At 40.6% G+C, this 20,855-nt stretch overlaps 1 protein-coding gene across 8 annotated transcripts in view; it reads left to right on the top strand.

Moving 5' to 3' along the window:
* Nucleotides 1–18,941, top strand: part of CAB39L (calcium binding protein 39 like) — a 111,063-nt gene extending 92,122 nt beyond the window's left edge. For 7 of the 8 annotated variants that reach the window (XM_035003423.1, XM_035003418.1, XM_035003416.1 and 4 more), the window contains 2 exons: nucleotides 6,392–6,535; nucleotides 16,901–17,179. In XM_035003423.1, coding sequence (XP_034859314.1) covers nucleotides 6,392–6,535; nucleotides 16,901–17,080 — 324 coding nt within the window. In that variant the 3' untranslated portion in view covers nucleotides 17,081–17,179. Of the gene's footprint in view, nucleotides 1–6,391; nucleotides 6,536–16,900 lie in introns of all 8 variants that reach the window. The other variant, XM_035003422.1, reaches the window with a different exon arrangement.
* Nucleotides 18,942–20,855: the final 1,914 nt, after the last annotated feature.

The raw sequence follows: 20,855 nt of genomic DNA, 5'->3' as shown, positions 1-20,855 counted from the left end.
GCTCGCCCACGTCCAGAAAGCTTGTTAAAGCATTTGAAAATAAGGCCGCATCCTGTTGCCACAGCTGTGTACCTAAAGAATAGAATTCCTTATTTGTAAAGGGTTTCACAAGCACAGCCCAAAACAGGGGAGCTGGTCTGTATTATAAGAGATCATCGCCCTCGGTGGGAAGGAGAAATTGAACGGTAAACAGAGCTGACAATGCTCCGAGACGCCAGTGTATAAGAAGTCTCTCATACATTTTCTAAATCCTTCCTCTTTTTAGTGGGAATCCATAAGATCCTGAACCAAAGTAGCAACATTGGTATAAACTAAGGTGATTCAACTAAATTGGGATCAAGAAAGATGAGAGTCATAGACTTTAGAATTTACCCTCGTACCGTTTTCAGCAGTGACAGGAATTGGTGATAGAAATTTTTCTGCGATCGACTGTCTCTACTAGGGCTTTAGGTGAAGTTACAAAGCTAACAGTTCCCCTAAACGTCTCCCTTCTGGGCCTCCTTCCTGCTTTTTCCTTCTTGTTACCCTGTCATCCCTTCCTACCCATTTGCCCATTGCCCTCATTCTGTTCTCAAGATGTCGTCAACCCCACCTTGGCCTGTTCCCTAGCAGGACGCATTTACATTTGATACAGAAGCCTGTTAATTCAGCACATGTGTGAAATTTGGTGGGGAGCATAGGGGAGTGAGAAGGTTCATTCTTCACTGCTGTCTGCTGCCAGCTGGCTCTCCACTATCCAGCCCCCTTTCCAATGGCTCTGGGGCCAGACACCTCTGCACTGTTCCCAGCAGCACAGGCAAGGAGCAACCGAGTCGGGATGTGGTATTGAAACTCTCCCTTGCCCACTTGATTGTGCTTCCTCCTTATTTACAGATGCCCAAGCCCACTCAGAAGGCCTCTTTCCTGTTCTTTATTAATCCACCCAGACATACTATGTTGGCTGCTACTCTTGCCTAAAATCTTTTATAGTGGCGTGTCTCACAGATATTTTATTTGCACTATGGTAAAACTGAGCACTGGTTGGACACTGAAGAAAACCAGTAAAAGGCAGATAAAGCATATCCAAGAATGCAGAAATTGTTAAAATGAGTACTAAAGATCTGGCTTTTTTGAATGCTAGATTATAGGCAGAGACATCACTAAAACAGTCTAATTTCACCGTATTCAAGGAGAGAGCTGTGTATCCTTATCTTTAATAGAAAAATGTCGTTTTGGAGAGCTCTGCTGGTGCACTGTTGGTTTTTCCTTTTGAGAATTAGGTCTGTGGTAGCAATATGTTCTGTTTTGACACAGCCATGTGTATATCTCCGAATTCTGTACTATTTTGTACATCTATGTTTCATCATTTCAGAAAATACTTACAGTACAATATGTAAGAGAAATTTGGTGGGGAGCAAACTTACATACTTACAGTATTCTGTACGTGATAAACTGTCTTAAAGCTAGGCAATTTTCTGACTCCGAAGTACTGGCTGCCATCTTTTGGTAATCATATTCTAAATTTTTCTGAACTACCTTGGGTGCTTAGATTCCTGGTGTCAATAAAAAATAATTAACAGAGAAATTCCTTCCCCTCACATGACGGAGCTTTGGAATTTATTTCTTATCTTCTTCAGAGCCATTTAATTACTAGCAAGAAAGATTATAATTCAAAAGAAGCTTGGCAGAATTTTGGGGGTTGTTTTTGGCTCTGGTCAATTTCATTAAAACCCTAAGTTTTAAAAAAAACTCATCATTTCTACTTGCTGTGCTTGGCTTTACTCTATATTGAAGCCTATAAAATCTAATACAGAGAACTAAAAACAATTTTTTTCCATTTTATCATGTTAAATGCTTTGTATTATGATGAAGTGCAGCATTTTGTCATTGTCAGTATTAATTAAAATAGATTAACATTTAATGGCTAAAAGAGTCAGTGTTGTTAGTCAAATGATTTAACACGATTGTTTCAGAAAAGTAGTGAAATTATATTAGCAGAGGATCGAATGGATAAAATTTATATGTAGGCATCCCCCTGTAATAAAAATTAAAGTGACTTAATCTGAATTTAACTTATAAATGTCACTTCAGCAAATTCTTGAGTGTGTGTGTGTGCGTGCAAATTTTAAGGGTAAATTTTTTTAATGAAATTTCTTGTTGAAAAACCTTTTAATATGTGTATGTGTGTACTATATGTATTTGTATATACATGATATGTATTATATAATGATTTTTATGTTTTATATAAATATATCTTTATATCAATATAGAATCTGTACATATAGATACAGATCTATGTCTGTAATGAGGCATATCTATTATCTATATATGCCCATGTATATCTTAAGTGGGTATGTCTTATATACATAGACATATATATATATCTTGTCAGCTTTACAACCAAAAGTGGTTGGGTTTTTTTGAGAGTCCGGGAGTCCTCCCGCTGACATGTAAACATGTAGGAAGATAGCACACTGTCTCCCCGTCATCGGGGAAGTTAACCTCGGTGCTTCTCTCTGAGCTGTAACCATTTGCTTGTCAGAGACATGAGTTTTATTATCCTCTTTATTAGCTGAATAAAGGCAGTTAGCTAAAACAAGTAGTTTCCTTAGTGGCCAGGTGGGTTCAGAGTGAACTTTGAAGGGTGCATAGCGAAAGGTGCTGTCAAGTCCTCTTACAGGGAATGGATTGCCTTTCATCTTGAGAAGACACGTATGCAATGGATCGTAGCTGCATGGCTGTATAAACCCCGTGGAATTTTATCTGTCTTCCTAAGATCTTTTTCACAGATTACCTATAATATTGTGCTGTGGATACACTTATTCAATAATCGAACTGCTTGCTTTCTTTTCCGCATTTTGTGGACTTTATTTCCCCAGCAGCATCCACACACATCACACAGTTAAGTTGTAAAGGGGACAAACACAAGCAAGATTTGATACATGCCCACATGGAGCTTATGTTCTAAAAAGGCAAGTAAATCTGTACTGCAAGGCAAAGTGAGTACAGCTGGGGAGAAACAGAGCCCAGAGCAGCAGGTAGAATGGTGCTTCCCCAGGGCCTGGGAGGCAGGGGGATGGAAGGTGTTAGTCAGGGGGTACACACTTTCAGTTATGAGCAGACTAAGTCCTGAGGATCCGATGTATATAGCCTGGTGACTATAGTTAACAGTACTGTGCTGAGTACTTGAAATTTGCTGAGAGTAGATCTTAAGCACTCTCATCACACACCAAACCAAAGGGTAACTGTGAGGTGATGGATGTGCTAATTAACTTGATTGCGGTGAATGTTTCACAATGTAAATATATTTCAAATCATCATGATGTGCACTTCAAGTATAGGCCATTCTGTCAATTATGTCTAAATAAAGCCGGGGGAAACGTTGGGAGCAAGGAGAGTGAAGCCGCAGAGGCAGAACAATGAGGAGGAAGTGGGGCTCCACGGAAGGGAAGCAGAAGCGACTCCAGAGCACAGAAGCCTTTGAATGCCATCCTCAGAGGAGCTTAACTTTCTCCCCTTCATCCATGGGCATCCAGGGATTCGTTTGTTTATTCATGCAGTCTCTCAGTGGAATTAGTAGCGTGAATAGGGCCGATCTTCAGGAAGGTGCATTTGGCACAAGGAGCAGGCTGGATTGGATTGGGTCTAGCCTGAAGAAGGGACCATTCTGCCCGCTGCCACCAGAGCCCAGGCAAGACGTCATGAGGGCTGGAAAGAGGATAGAGGCAGTAAAAGTGGAACGAAGAATGTTGGAGACATTTCCAAGCAGAAAATTGGCAGATCTTGGATGTAGATTTGATGGGAGTGGCGGGGAAAGAAGGAGCCAAGGAAGATTTCAACTCTTCGTGAGGAGCCTGGCTGGCGTGGTGTCATTAACAAAGAGGAAAAGGAACTGGTTTCAGAGACACCAGTGTGATTGGCCAGGAAAGTGGTCCACTGGGGCCACCAGGTGGGCAGTTAGAAACGTTGGTATAGAGCTCAGGAAAGAAACTGAGACTCCAAATGTAGGTTTGGGAGACATCTTCCTAGATGTTACAGTTGAAGCCATGGGCATAGATGAGACTGGAGAGAGAAAAAAGATCAGAGATTCACATATACCACTTGGAAAATTCCTACACGTGTAGAGCAAAAGTAGAGCAAAAGGAAGGGGAGCAGTAACACAGGAGCAAAGGAACAAGCTGCAAGAGATAAGAAACCAGAAGAATGCAGTCGCCTTGAAACCAAAAGCAAAGAAGAAGTTTCCAGAAGAGTGTTCAGTTAGCTTTAGATGCTGGAGAGATTAAGGAAAATGAAGATGAACAGTTTACATGACTATTGTCCCATGTTTGAGACTAACCAGCTAACATCCAACAGTGTTATCATGTCTTATGCTTAACAACCATTATTTTTGTGCACTAAACTAACTTTAAGGTATGTAGTTCTTATTTGTTAAATAGACACAAGATGCATCAAAGGCAAGGTGGTTGTTTACTGGCAGCCAGACACACACAAACACACACTCATATACTCACAACACACGCCACTACATACACACCTCTGGGGTTCTGTGGCTGGACCATATTGTGATAGACAGCCAGCCCATAGTTCCGTGTGCTTTCTCCTCCCATCCAGGATTTCTGTAACCATCAGTACAATGAGGCATCCAGAAAAAGTCTGGTGAATAGGAGAATTCGAAAACTAAGTAGATTATATATAAAACTATGTGAAGGGTACATTTCAGCTGCCTGGTTGCTGAAGTTTTAAGAATTCCTACTCGGGCGCCTGGGTGGCTCAGTTGGTTAAGCGACTGCCTTCGGCTCAGGTCATGATCCTGGAGTCCCAGGATCGAGTCCCGCATCGGGCTCCCGGCTCAGCGGGGAGTCTGCTTCTCCCCCTCCCACTCCCCCCTCTTGTGCTCTCTCTCTCTCTCATTCTCTCTCTCAAATAAATAAATAAAATCTTAAAAAAAAAAAAGAATTCCTACTCCTATATGACAATAAAAGTTTATGAGGTAAAGAACGGTCAACTGTGCTGCTAGTGGGCCTTCAACTATTCTCACTTTGAGTATTTTTATTTTGTTTTGAAGTGTCTTATTCTGTTTGTGCTGCTATAACAAAAATGCCCCAGACCGGGTGGCCTAAGCAACATTTGTTTCTCATAGTTTTGGAGGCTGGGCAGTCCGAGATCAAGGTGCCAGCAGAGAGCTCTCTGGGGTTTCTTTGGTAAGAGCAGCTGTCCCATTCCTGCGATCCTACCTTCGCAAAGGTCCTACCTCCTAATACTTCACATTTGAGGTTAGGATTTCCACATGTAGATTTTAGGGAGGCACAGACCCGCAGTTCATAACATGCAATACTGCTGCATTTGGGGGGAGCTATTAATTGTCACCAGAAAATGTTTTGTTTTACTCTTTTATAAAAACTTGCTGTACATACTAAACTTAATATGGATTCAGGGTCAGTGATTCTCCTCGTCACCTCCCCCCCCAGGCTATCTAGCTGGTTTTGTAATAAAAGTTAGGGGATGGGGAGGGTATGTGCTATGGTGAGCACTGTGAATTATGTAAGACTGATGAATCACAGACCTGTACCTCTGAAACAAATAATACATTATATGTTTGAAAAAAAAGAAGAAGAAGAAGATAGCAGGAAGGGAAAAATGAAGGCGGGGGGAATCGGAGGGGGAGACGAACCATGAGGGACTATGGACTCTGAGAAACAAACTGAGGGTTCTAGAGGGGAGGGGTTGGGAGGATGAGTTAGCCTGGTGATGGGTATTAAGGAGGGCACGTTCTGCATGGAGCACTGGGTGTTATACTCAAACAATGAATCATGGAACACTACATCCAAAACTAATGATGTAATGTATGGTGATTAACATAACATAATAAAATAAAATTAAAAAAAAAAGTTAGGGGGAAGTTAACACTCACTTGGCATAACCTATTTTCCCAGTAAGCTACTAGAGTACATTTATTCAAGGAAGAGAGGTATAATTGTAGAGTCAATTTTGTTATTCTTATTCTACCATAATGCCTAAGAAACAATGCAGTACTGGGAAGCAAGATTAAAGTGAGTGATGAAAATAATAAATTCGTTTCTGGCTAGCTCTGGGTGAGAGCTACAAAGAGAGCTTTTTTAAGCTGCAGCAACGACTGGCTTTAAAAAAAAAAACAGATTCAGAAATGTATTAATCACCGACTTTAGCAAAACTGTGCGAAAGGCTTAAAATAACAATAATAACTACTCCTTTCATGCCTGTGCTAAACGTAAGATGCACTTAAGGACTCTCAATTTTTTTTCACATCAGCATTCCTAACCACATTTATAGTTTGTTTTTCAGGGAGAAGTGCAATATATTTTGAATCAGATGACTCTCAGATAGATTATCTCTCTGATTTGGGTTTTTGTTTTTTTGTTTTTTGTTTTTGTAGCTGCTAGGTGAACTGATCCTGGACCGACACAACTTTGCCATTATGACAAAGTACATCAGCAAGCCAGAGAACCTCAAACTGATGATGAACCTCCTTCGGGATAAAAGTCCCAACATTCAGTTTGAAGCTTTCCATGTCTTTAAGGTAAAGTGCAACAGAAGTAATATGGGCATTTGTTTTTCACTTTCCAATGGCAAACTCCCTGCTGTTTACTCTCCTTTATACTTGAGAGAAAATGAAATAGGCAGTCTTTCCGTTTTGCATGACTTGGATGAAATTTTAGAGGTATTTTAATGAATGCCCATTTGTTTCTAATCCCTATCTCTAAATATTTTCATTTTTTTCCACTGAGAAAATAGGTGGATACTGTTTCCCAAAAGTTACTACAATAATCAGCAATAGAGCCAAAATCCAAATCCCGACTGTCAGAATTTGAAGGCTTTGCTTTCTGCCTTAAGTGTTTCTTTGAGCCTTAAATGAAGCACTGAGGAAATACTGGGGTACTGCTCACTTTTATTACTTGTTAGAAATATTTCTTAAATGCATTTTGCTATAAATGGAAACTAGCTCCCCATAACACTGGGCTCTTTCTCATATTTTTTTCTTTGATGTAAGAGTAACAAAATCGCCTCCTAGTAACTTTAGACAGTATATCTTTTTAAGCAGGGTAGGAGAAATCATCTGTAATCCCTACTTCTAACCAAACTGTTGTAAAGATTTTAGTAAATTTTATTTTCCCGTGCACATATTTGAAGGTTTTTTTCTGCAGCTGTATTCACATGGTACACAAAATTGATATCTTAATTTTATCACTTAATGCTTTGCCAGAAGTGAACACTAATTCATTGTTGTTATATATGGATTTTAGAGCCAGGAATTTTATTGGCATAGTTCATCATTGGGTTTGTTTACTCTAGTTTACTTAAACACTTCTCTGTTTTTTATATTTAGGTTATTTCCATTTTTTCCTACTGTGAGGAATGCTGCCATGAGCATTTTGTATATCCAGCTAGGTTTTGTTTTTTTTTTTTTTCCCATATTTAGGGTTATTTTCTTAGGAGAGATATCTGGAATAGAATTAAGAGTCAGGAGAGTTCCAAGCTTTTGGGGGGTCTTTATAATGTCTGTTGAGTGACTGAGTTTATAAATCTGTAAATGGGAGAGACATGGCAGTTTATAAGGTATGTAATTGTTGCCTTCAGAGGTTAATAAAAACAAAAAAATTTAGTGAATCTTTCAGCCACCAGGTCTTTATTGTCCAAAGAGCCACTAGAGCAATTCAAATACCAAACTAATTTATAAATTCCATTCAGTGATGTTCAAAATCCCAACAGGACTTCTCCTGGAACTTGACAAGCTGATTCTAAAATTTCTGTGGTAGAACAATGGCCTAAAATTAGCTGTGGCCACAAAACATAATTGGAAGTATTTAGTTAACTACATCAAAATTTAGAACTTCTGTTCGAAAAGATCGAATAAGCAAAGTGAAAAGACAGGATAGAATGTGATACATAAAACTGACAAATCATTTAGAGAAAGAATTCAATAGAAAAACGGGCAAAGGACACAAGTTGGTCATTTACAGATGAGGGAACCTGACTGGTCAATAAATAGGTGAACATTATCATCTTACTAGGTAACATTGGAAATGGCCATGAAATATCAATGAAGTATCATTTTACATTCTTCGTAATGGTAAAATGTTTAAGTCTGACAAATCAAACATTGGTAAGGTTGGAGGGCAATGGAAGCTGTCTATACACTGTAAGTTGATACAACCACTTTTGAAGAGCAATTTAGTGAAATAAAGAACTGAACGTACACATATCCTTCAATCATGAAATCTCATTTCTCAGCAATTTTTTTTTTTAAGTAGGCTCCACACCCAGCATGGAGCCCAATGCAGGGCTTGAACTCGTGCCCCTGAGATAAAGACCTGAGCTGAGGGGTGCCTGGGTGGTTTAGTCATTAAGCGTCTGTCTTCAGCTCAGGTCATGATCCCAGGGTCCTGGGATCCAGCCCCGCATCGGGCTCCCTGCTCAGCGGGAGGCCTGCTTCTCCCTCTTCCACTCCCCCTGCTTGTGTTCCCTCTCTATGTCTCTCTCTGTCAAATAAATAAATAAAATCTTCAAAAAAAAAAAAAAAAAAGACCTGAGCTGAGATCAAGAGTTGGACCCTTAACCGACTGAACCATCCAGGCGTGCCCTCAGTGTTTAGAGACACTCTTGTACATGTGCATAAGGAATCATGTACAAAAATGTTTATCACAACATTGTTAAGAATGGTGTAAAATGAGAAAAAAACACAGATGGGCATCAACAGGAGATGGGGAAAATAAATTGTTATATTCGTACAGTAGCATACAGTAATGGATTAAAATTAATTGGGTTATCTAGATCAGTGTGGGTAAATCCCAAACATTGAGTGGAATAAACAAACATTAAAAAGATGTTATTTATTTAAAGTTTGAAAACCTGCAAAACAGCACTATATATGGATTCAGACTTACACAGTTATAATCTAATAACCTGTATGGGGATGGTAAATACCAAATTCAAGATAGCAGTCACCTCAGCGGGAGGGGTAGGGAGGAGGATGGTGTCATGAAGAGGTGACCAACAGCCTCCAATTATATCTGTAGTGTTTTATTTTATTAAAAATCTGAAGGCAAGTATGGCAAAAGTTTTAGATTTTGGTAGAGCACATAGTGGGAATGAGTCTGATATGTTTTGTTGTACTCTGCTCTATGTCAGAATTGCTGTGGTACTGGAAGATGCCTACTCAGTAGAAATGATAGACCCTCTCAAGACCCCTCTGACCCAAGACATTGTAGAAGTCTGTGTGTCATGTCCTTCAGCTCCCATGGAATTCTAATATATCATCCTAGATGAGAACAAGCTTCATATAATTTTGTTCAAAAATGCAGTATTATGGAAGTATTCAGTGGGTGGCCAAATGGAAATAACCTACTTCTGTCCTCAGAATTTGGATCATCTAATCATTGGACAGAGTAGGTGCATTTAAAAATAGCTGACCACTTGTTTACTTGTATGTGTATGAACTTGGCCTATGCTGTACCCTAGCTGTGTTTCCACCACCAAAGTATGAACTGAATTGTTCACTTGCCAAATACAATATTTTGTTATTTAGAAAAAGTAACAGTTGAGTCCTAGAGGGTTTTTTTCACAGTTCTGTATTAATAGTTTTTTTCCCCAAAAAAAGCACCTTCCGTAAGGTGCAGAAAATGTGGAACACACTGCTAAAAATGTCTTTGCCAGATTATTTTCATTAGCTTGCTGGTAAATTCAAGGAACTGAATGAGATACCATTTCACGTTTTTTTCTGCTGTGGACAAGCAGGATGGTGTGGTGGGAAAATGTTGGATGGAAGCCAAGAGACCTGGGTCTTCTTTCTGGCTTAGTTGCCACCAGTGACTTTGGGCAAATCCATCTGGATCTGTTTCCTCACTTGTAAAATGCAAGAGTTACATTCAAGTCAGTAGTCTAGTTCTAAGATACTAGGTCCTGCAGACCTTTGTCTCTGTGATCCTGCCTTTCCCAGAGATGTGCCCGATATGAACGTAGGTATCAGCAATGAGCCAAGCTCCCTTTCCTTTCCCTGTTAACTTCCTTCATAACAAAGACCATGATGCCACTTCCCACCAAACTGTGTCGGGAATGGGGTGGTCTGTGCCATTTGGCTCACCTCTTAGGAATGCTGGAACTCAGGCCTGGCCAGGGACAAAAATGTTCCCAAGTGGACTACTCCGCCACTCAGATCCTAGCAGTTGGCTGCTATAGCTATTTCCATGAAAACAAGAAGCTCCACCCTCACCCTGTCCAAAATACAACAGCCAGTTTGACAGTTCACCAAAAAAAATGATACAGAACAAGAAAAGTCCTAGTTGAGAATCATTTCCATGTGGTCTTACTGAAAAGAATGCAGAATTACAGATTAATTTGGTGAAAGCCTAACCATCAATTACCCACTTCCTTAAGGACCTGTTTTTTTAGCAGGCCAACCACTCCGGTCTCGACATACCAAATCTAAATTTACTGATGGAGAAAACAATTGAGCCAGGTAAATTTAGGAATCCGCTATGAGCTGACGTAATATTAATAATTTTTCTAAAAATGTTAACCGTATAGCAAAAAAGTGTTTATAGCAACTTAATGTTTCATCAGCTACTCTAAATAGTGCAGAGTGCTCAATGGTATCGTGCCTTCATCTGAACTCATTTCTGCCCATTTGGCTTATTTCACCAAGTGGTAGAGGAGAACAAGTGAAAAGCTGTAATTAAGACTTAACCTCTTGTTTCTACTTTTTAAAATAATTTCTTTAAAAATTCATAAAATAGGGGCGCCTGGGTGACTCAGTTGGTTAAGCGACTGCCTTCAGCTCAGGTCATGATCCCAGAGTCCTGGGATCGAGTCCCACATCAGGCTCCCTGCTCAGTGAGGAGCCTGCTTCTCCCTCTGACCCTCCCCCCTCTCATGTACTCTTTCTCTCTCTCATTCTCACTCTCTCAAAAATAAATAAATCTTAAAAAAAAAAATTCATAAAATAATCAAGTCTATGTTTGTTTATAGAAAGGTTTGTAATGGGTTTTAGTGACCAACTTTATCAACATCACCAAAAAGTATATAAATATATGACTCATGACTCGGTTTGTTAATCCTGGTGCTGAATATTTATGATATTATTGCCTAGTTTTAAAAATTTAGGAAAATTAAGACTGTGAATACTATTAGAATAAGACATTTTTAAAAGTGGCTTTTCCATGTAATTTTGGAATAAATTTGTGGCTTCCTACATAATTTCCACAGTTGTGTGCAATTTGTAGATCCCAAAGACTTGGATTCCAAAATGCCAAAGCAGTTGTCAGAACAACAATGTCTATTATTATAGCCTTTAAGTGGTGATTGACTCCCTTAATGTAAGAAGAAGCTGTAAATATTAAGAATGTATCCAGTGAAAAGCAGTTTACACAGACCTGTACCTTTGAAACAAATAATACATTATATGTTAAAAAAAAAAGAAGAAGAAGATAGTAGGAAGGGAAAAATGAAGGGGGGGAATTAGAGGGGAGACGAACCATGAGAGACTATGGACTCTGAGAAACAAACTGAGGGTTCTAGAGGGGAGGGGAGTGGGGGGATGGGTTAGCCTGGTGATGGGTATTAAGGAGGGCATGTACTGCATGGAGCACTGGGTGTTATACGCAAACAATGAATCATGGAACACTACATCCAAAACTAATGATGTAATGTATGGTGATTAACATAACATAATAAAATTAAATTTTAAAAAAAGGGGAAAAAGCAGTTTACAAACCACCATGTACAGAATGCAAGCCCAGTTTTGTATAAAATATATTTACATATAGCTATATGCAAGGAAAAAAAGGATATATACACCAAGTGTTCACGGTGGTTATTTTTAGGTGGAGGAATTATTTAAGAGATATTTTTCTTTCTTCTTTGTGTCTCTTTTTCTGTTTTCCTAGTTTTTCACATGTGTCACTTTCCTAATCAGGATGATTATAAGGATGGTGGCAGTGAGGAAGAGGATCTCAGGAGATGTTTAGAGCATCCTGAACCTCCAGCCTGCTCTCCTTCTCCATCCTCACTTCCTTCCCAGGGTTTTTGTTCTTCCTGCCCAGGTGGTAGGGCCCAGTCTGGTCCTGTTGTGGGCTCGTTGGTGCTCACAGACATCAGCCAGCTTGCGGAAGCAGGGATCAGGTCCTTCTTTCTTAAACAGGAAAAAAGTTACTGTCTCTGATCAGTACCAGCAAGAACTGTGTCAAAATATTCTAACCATTATATTGCTCAGGTCTGTGTTCATTTGAGAGGGTGAACCTTTAGAATGAAAAGACCTTATTTTACACTTCAGTGGAGTTACTTCCATGTAACTGTCATGGGAGTCCCAGTTTCAAATCCACGTACAAAGCATTCTAGGCTTACAGCATGCCTCCCAGACAGTAAGGGTAGCAAAGCAGAAAACGAGCCTTCCAATGCCTTGTCTAGTGCAAATCTCTCTTGACAGAATAGAATTTGAATGAAATGAATGAATGTGTGTGTAAGACATGCATTTTTTTAATCTTTCATAAAAAGCATTCAGGTTTAAAATAGAGAGCAAAGTATTCTCAGTTTTCTAAGTTAAAAATATTTGAGTTGTGGTCATGATATTTGCCTTTCTCTAACCATGCTTGAGAACGCCATAAATCACACTTCTGCAATATGTGTAAATTAAGGGATACAGCCAATAAGACCACACTGTAAAAAGAGAAGCCACAGGTAGTTCCATTTGTTTAACTTGTTGGGGAATGGTTTGAAAATAGCATTAAAAAAAAAAAAAAAAAACGGGTCCAGCAGAGACAGGACCAAGAAACTCCCTATACTGGACGTAATAGTCAGAAGATTTGGCTCAGCATACCTTGATTCAGAAGTGCGTTCCTAATGGCCCTGGTTCATCTCCAGCCTTCACTGGGGCCATCAGCCCCAGAGGGAACCCTGCTGGTGCATTGGCTGCTTCTGCTCAGTAGCTCCCTTTAGAGGTAGCAGAGTTCAGGAGCCATAGAGAATTGAAATAGGGAAAATTTCAAAACTGGAAAACAAATTTAACATTTTTTAGGTGTACAGTGTGTGGATTCAGTGTAGTTAATCCAGTGATGCCTGACTGCAAACTCTTCTACATTTCACATTTATTTTGGATTGAAATAGAGAAGCTTCGTTTGTCCAATATATATATATATATATATATATATATATATATATATATTTTTTTTTTTAGAAAGACAGACTGTTATGAGTTATTTATGGAGTTACCACAAAATTCCACACAATTTCCACCTAAAACTTCACAGCAGCTCCCTTGTAAACAAATGGTAACCACGGGAGCCACGAATTTGGCTTCAGCATATGATTTTCTGACATACTACTAATAGGTATGATATAAAGGTCAGGCATTCTAACAGTGTAAACCAGTCAGGGGTCCTTTTTAAAATATATGTAAGTGACAATTTTACTTTATTGTAGTAACCTAAACCTCACCATTCTAACCATTTTAAAGTGTACAGTTCAATGGCATTCAGCGTATTTACAGTGTTGCACGACTATTATCACTATCTAGTTCTGGAACATCTTCCTCACCCCAAAAGGAATCCCTGTACCCATTAGGCATTTTCCCATACCCCAGGCCCTTGGCATCTCCTAATCTGCTTTTGGTCTCCATGGATTTGCCTCTTCTGGATATTTCATATAAATAGAATTATACTGTATGGCCTTGTGAGTCTGCTTTCTTTCATTAATATGTTTTTAAGGCTCATCCATGTTGTAGTATGATCAATATTTCGTTCAGTTTTATGGCTGAATAGTATTCCATTGTATGGAATACAATTGTTCATCAGTTGATGGACTTTTGGCTATTGTGAACAGTGCTGCTAGGAACATTTGTGTACAAGTTCTTATTTGAACAGAGTTTTTCAATTCTTTTGATATATACTTCAGAATGGAATTTTCAGTCTTACGGTAATTAAATGTGTAACTTATTGAGGTACTGCCAAACTGTTTACCACAGAGGGTGCACCATTTTACATGCCCACCAGCATTGTACAGGGTTCAGTTTCTCCCCTTCCTTACCAACACGTGTTGTTTTCAGGGTTTTTTATTGGAGCCATTCTAGTGCGTGTGAAGTGATATTCCATTATGGTTTTGATTTGCATTTTCCTAATGACTAATGATGTTGAGCATTTTTTCACATGCTTATTGGCCATATATATGTCTTCTTTGGAGAAATGTCTGTCCAAGTCCTTTGCCCCTTTTAAAAAAACCTTGTTTTTTCGTTGTTGAATTGTAAGAGGTCTCTATATATTCTGGATACTAGATATTGATCATACATATGATTCACAAGTATTTTCTCCCATGCTGTGTGTTGTCTTTTCACTCTCTTGATAATGTCCTTTGATACACAAAAGTTTTACATTTTGATGTTCAGTTTATCTGTTTTTTCTTTTGTTGCTCATGCTTTTGGTGTCATAGCTAAGAAACCATCGCCAAATCCAAGGTCACGAATATAGATCCCTATATTTTCCTTTAAAAGTTTTATTAGCTCTTATATTAAGGTCTTTGATTGATTTTGAGTGAATTTTTGTTTACAGTGTGAGATAGGGGCCCAACTTCATTCTCTTGTCAAATACTTTTTCTGCTTCAATTGAAGTGATTATGTGGCTTTTCTTCATTGTATTAATGTGGTATATTAGTTGCCTAGAGCTGCCATAACAAAGTACCATAGACTGAATGACTTAAGACAACAGAAGTTTATTGTCTCACAGTTCTGGAGACTAGAAATCCACAGTCAAGGTGTCAGCAGGGGTGGGTCCTTTCGGAGAGGTTCACCCGAATAATCTGTCCTATGCTTGTCTCCTAGCTTCTGGTGATTGCCAGTGATCCTTGGCATTCCTTGGCTTATAGATGCATAACTGCAATATCTGTCATCATCTTTACATAGTATTTTCCTCTGTGGATCCCTATGTGTCTTTTTGTCCTAATTTTCTTCTTCTTATAAGGATACTAGTCATAGGATTAGGACCCACTCTAATCCAGTATGACCTCATCTGGATTTGATTATGTCTGTAATGTCACATTTATAAGTACTGAGGGTTAGGAATTAAACATTCATATTTTGAGGGGACACAGTTCAACCCCATGCATGTGGTGTATGACATTGATTTTATTATGTTGAACCTCCTTTATATTTCTAGCATAAATTCCACTTGTTGATGGCATATAATTGTTTTAATAGGATGCTAGACTCAGGTTGCTTGTATCTTATGGAGGATTTTTACATCTTTATTCATAAAGGATGTTGGTCTGTAGTTCTCTTGTCATGTCTTTGTCTGGCTTTGGCATCAGGGTAAGGCCAGCTTCATAGAGTGAATTAGGAAGTGTTCCCTTCTCTTTTATTTTTTGGGAAGAATTTGAAGTGGACTGGTGTTAATTCTTCTTTAAAAGTTTGTAGAATTTACCAGTGAAGTCATTTTCCTGGGCTTTTCTTTGTTGGGAGGTTTTTGATGACCAATTCAATCCCCTCATAGAAATTTTAAAAAATCATTAAGAGAATACTATGAATAATTATAGTGTAATCTAACCAATAAATCAGATAATGTAAATGAAATGAACAAACTACCAAACTGACTCAAGAAGAAATAGAAAAATCTGATTCATGGACGAGCTTGCCTGTCACACGATAAACCCAGGAATCTAATGTCACGTTCACTTCCTTTGAACCTCCACAGCCTTTCCTTCCCCTCTCATAGGGCCTTAACATCTTTGTGTATTCTTTTCTTTCTTCATGATTGCTGGGCTGGAGAAACCTTGAGGGCTCAACCTTATAGCCTCCACTTATTCCCATAACCGATCCTTGTCCATAGTGTGTTTAGAGGATGCACTGTTGGAAGTATGAGATGGGGCAGGGGGCCTGGTGGTAAAGCACTCAGCTCTTTGGAGGAGTGAGGTGCCCAGAATGTGAAGCCATAGTGCTGTATGGGAGTCACACATTTAGGGGTGTGTGTATTTCTCACGTCGTCATATATGTATCATCTAACTGGGAAGTGTGTCCATTGAGAAATATTACAGCAATCAGTATTATAGTTTTGAGTTATTGTGTCCTATTATGATAGTCATTGCTGTCTTTTATAGAACAGCTGAGTCACTAGCCTAGGATTGTAGTTTCAACAGGAGTGCACATAAGAATCTTTGTGGAACTTTATAAAAATACAGACTGCCAGACCTCTACCCCAGATCTGCTGAGCTGGAATCTCTGGGAGCTGGAGCCTGGGAAATTGTAAATTTTAAAGCTCCACATACATAAGGAAAGAATATCATTGATGACCTCCAGGGAGGGAAGATGAGAGGGGAACTCTTCACCTTTGTCTTTTTTGAATTTTGTAGCCAGATGAATATATTACCTGTTCAAAAACTAAATTATAAAAAACAAAAGCACACTCGAATACTACATGTTGTTTATGTTTATGTGCATATCTATGTCGTAGGAGGAAAAGGATAAAAACACGCTTGGGGATGGAAACACACTGCTCAAGGGGGTGGGGACAGATGGAAAGTGAGAGTTTGCATCTATTTGTAGTGTTTTATTCCTTTAAAAAGAGATTTGAAGTAAAATGGCAAAATCTGCTCAAGTTGTTGGTGGGTATATTGGTATCTGTTATGTTCTTTTCTGTTGGAAAGACTGTATAGTTAAGAACATACAAACATTTAAGACATTTAAAATCAAAACAAAGTAAAAACTGTTCCCAGATAGCTCTGACGAGCTCCCGGCTAGCTCTCCAGAACACGGCTCTGGATGGGGAATTACAGATTTCCCTCAATTAGGGAAGCATAATGTGGGGCTTCTGCATTTTACCAACACGAGTAGCACAGGGACCCCAAGAAGGGTCTGTGTCATCCCTGGTGTGCGTTCCCTGTCTGACGTATTTGTTTCTTTACGTTTCAGGTGTTTGTGGCCAGTCCTCACAAAACGCAGCCTATTGTGGAGATTCTTCTAAAAAATCAACCCAAACTCATTGAGTTTCTGAGCAGCTTCCAAAAGGAAAGGACGGACGATGAGCAGTTCAGCGATGAGAAGAACTACCTGATCAAGCAGATCCGGGACTTGAAGAAAGCCGCCCCCTGACGGTCTCAGCCACCCTCCCACCACAGTCACCGTCTCATTTGTTCAGTTTGTACAGAAAGTGTCATTTCAGAAAGTCATTGTCCTTGGGAAGGCTTTGGAGGAGGTGCCCGGTTTTTCTCAATTCATTGTTCAGGGTAGACGGAATATAAACATTTGAATGAAAAATGATTAACCTAGAATAATGCATTCATTTGAATCAAGTCTGTGATAATTTATGTGAAATCAGAGCCACTGTACTAGACATGGATAAAAACAGTTTTAACCCTTGGTTGACCAAAGGCAGCAGGGCCGTGGGCTTGCAGACCCAAGCCCTGGGTCACCACAGGCCCCCCAAGCAGAAGCCCAAATGACAGGCGTCCCTGAGCCCTCAAGGTTAAGTTCTCCGAGGAGAACTGGGGGTCGGGGCGAGAGGTGCAAAACCATTCCATCTATCTGCACCTGGACATAACGGATTGCTCATGGCGCTGAAAGCTCTGGCAAAACAAGGCCCATCCATGTTTTCAGTCGTCACACGTCCTTGTTCCCGGCCCGTCTGTTTTGACCGTAACTAAGTTCCTAGGGAAGCACAACCCTCTCTCCACGCACCGTCCCGCGCACCGTCCCGCGCTCCCAGTGGCTCTCCTCCGCACCCCACTCCTGGCGCACCCCCTGCGGCCCGGGTAGCTGGGAACGGCTTGGCCAAAGTAGGACAGGTCAGCAGGGGTCACGGGGACAGAGGGGACCCGCGGGTATGACCTGCTCACTTGAGAACTTGGAACAGATGGTGAAGGACCACAGCTCTAGCAGTAAACACTGGTGTTTCGCTCTGACTCCTGAAGCGTCAGGGAATGATTGGAATATTTCATTCCTGTCATCATGGGAAAATTCTTTTGTGGTGAAAGTGTGTTTTAGGGTAGGAATCATTGCATTGGGATGCCTCGTATGTACAAAATCGTGGGTCCAGAGGGTTAGCCCGCTTTTATAAATAAGGGAACATTGCCATTGGAAGGGCAAATGATTAAATGTGTGAAAAACTTCTCAAAGGACTCAAAGTTATCTTTTCAGTTTATTTTCTAATTAGCTGCCACTCTAACTTCCCATCAAAGCTTTCAGCGAAAAGGTAGAAAAGCTACAAAAATGTGGTCTCAAGTATTCTTTTGCATTAAGGACTTAATTGTGTTCTTTAAAAAAAGGCATGAACCAAAAACAACAAAAAAGGTTATGGTTTGTTCTCAGACATCAAATGTATAAAATGAAATTTTAAAGTTATATTTATAAGCCATTAAGGGTGTAACGATTAATCTGTATTTTTTCAGAATTCTGTTTCCAAATCGTGAGTTGTGGCCTCTGTAAGGACCCTCACTTTATACAGTATTGTGTGCTGTGTTCTTCAACCAGGTATTTCTCCACCAGAGAGGGAAGGATGCCTCTCCAGGGGTCCTTCTCCAGGATCAGTCCCTCTGTAGATTTTGTATCTGAAGAAGTAGCTGACAGGCCTTCACCCCTCTCGGCAGGGGCCCAGCGTGGACTCCTGAGGCGGATGGAGTGGGCCCCGTGGGACCCCTTATAGCAGTTCTGGCCAATGCCAGTGTGGAGGGTCAGCCCACAGCCCACTGATGACCTTCATTCTTTACTCACTGAAGTCAGATTATTTTTAATAATGTTTCCTGACAGCCCAGAGTCTCTTAGAATTTGGCTTTTCTGGTTTTGCTTATTTGACTAGAAGACTGTAAATATTTAAAGAGAGAGAGAAAAGGCTCAATAACCATTGGATGTTTATTTGGTTGCTAACACTGTTCCACAACATCCTAGGACACATGTTTCCATTTGGAAAGCAAGGCCTTGTTGTAATTCTTTTTTGATAAATAAAGCATTTTATTTCCTCTGGGCTTGAATTAGTTCTTTTTTAAAAAAAATATTTTATTTACTTATTTGACAGAGAGAGAACACAAGCAGGGGGAGTGGCAGGCAGAGGGAGAGAGAGATGCAGGCTCCTCACTGAACAGGGAGCCCAACAGGGGACTTGATCCCAGGACCCTGGGATCATGACCTGAGCTGAAGGCAGACGCTTAACCGTCTGAGCCACCCAGGCACTCCTTGAATAAATTCTTTGCTAGCAAGTCCTTATTCTAGTTCAGTACCTGTCAAACAGAGAACGGGAGCCTAAAAGGCAATAAATGAAGTAGTTGGGGTTTTGTGTGATACAAATTTGTAAATTATTAACAGGAAAGGGGGAGAGCCAGACGCTCACAGTAAAAATATGTTTGCACAAAATTCACTGTAAATATTGTGAGTCGAAATTTGAGAAGGTCCTATTTAATAAGCTATTTCAAAACACACATTTAAATAAAGACTGAATAAAAGGTGCCACACACTCCGTGGTCAGTTTCGTTCCTCTGCCATGTAGCTGGTCCGTGCTCCTGTCCCCACTCCAAACAGGGAGCGCCCCGGGGGGGCGGGGAGGGGGGCTGGCCTCTGGGGGGTGCTAGGGGCCCCCCAGAGGCCCCATACCATCTTCCCCCGGCACTTGGCTAACTCCACGCCCTGGTTGCTGTCCCCTCATCCAAGTGAGGCTGTCACTGCTGGAGCCCCGCCTGCCTGGCACCCAATACACACATCAAAGTCAGAGGCACTCCCATTTTATATTTGAGGAAACTGAGGCTCTGAGCAGTTTAACTCACCCAGACAGCATGGACTACACCTGGGATACAAACCCAGGGTGGCCTGAGGCCCAACTCTGCTCCTCCTCCCTCGTCCATCCTCAGGACTGGGAAAGAGGGAAGGTCCAGGGTGTCAGGAAGTACTCTGTGCCCGTCCCCACTGCGGCCCAGGAGGCTCCTGCGGGGTCAGTCCCAGAGTGAGCCGGCAGGCATTGAGATCATGATGTTCTTGGATGAGGCTCTTGGCTAAAGCCAGGCATCTGCCCAAATGTTAGTATCACCCCTGGAGAAAAGGCCGAGGGGCACACGGCCCTTGGGCAACCTTTCTCAACTGCCAGCCTCCATGGGTTCTCATCTTGGCGGCTCTCGGGCAGCATATACACCGGGGAAGAGCGGGTGAGCTTTTGGAAAGCCTCTGTGACTGGCCACACTGGTTTGTGTCATACAAAGCTGCCTGGAGCCATAGTGCAGTCTGGAAATTACACAAGACCTGGAAGAGATTGCAATAATGTAATAGAAAATGAAATTGGAAAGTTGCTACAGTTTTTTAACATGAAAAGATAAATGTTTCAAAGTAGATTCACAGATCTTTCTAGTCTACTTATATTAAAGGAAATTAAGATTTTATATCTTTTACCTTTTTTGCTTGTTTGTTTTCTCCAAAACATTACGTTATGTTTGGCATGAAATAGCCAACTTTTTGTTCATGTTCTTTCAGGAAGATTTTGGATACCGTAGTGAGGCCTGCAGTTGAACAAAGGTCTGAAACCTATAAAGCTAGATTGTGGTCTTCCTAAGAAGATTGAAAAGATTGAAGAGGGATGTGAACAAGGACCTAGTTTTGTTTTGGGAATATGGAAAGTGCTTATATGTCACTACCATAATGAAGCAAAGGAAAACAGCATGATCAGCCTGGCTGCCACTAGGCCTCCATGTCCACTTCATGGAGGAGAACACTGAATTACAGAAAGGGTAAGGAACTTGCTCCAGATCAGCCAGCCAGCCGCAAAGCCAGGATTTAGGGAGAGGTCTGACTCCAAAGACTGTATCTTTGGAAACCAGGATGCATACCCAGGCAGCCTCCCTCCCGGCATACCTGCTCTTCAGCTTTCCACCCCAGAATGGGCAGACCCTTC

Source organism: Mirounga leonina, unplaced genomic scaffold (genome assembly GCF_011800145.1).
Source record: "Mirounga leonina isolate KUSES-001 unplaced genomic scaffold, KU_Mleo_1.0 Mir_127, whole genome shotgun sequence".
In the NCBI taxonomy this organism is placed as follows: domain Eukaryota; kingdom Metazoa; phylum Chordata; class Mammalia; order Carnivora; family Phocidae; genus Mirounga; species Mirounga leonina.
Note: the sequence above shows the minus strand (reverse complement) of the source record. Positions and strands in the feature narration are given on the sequence as shown.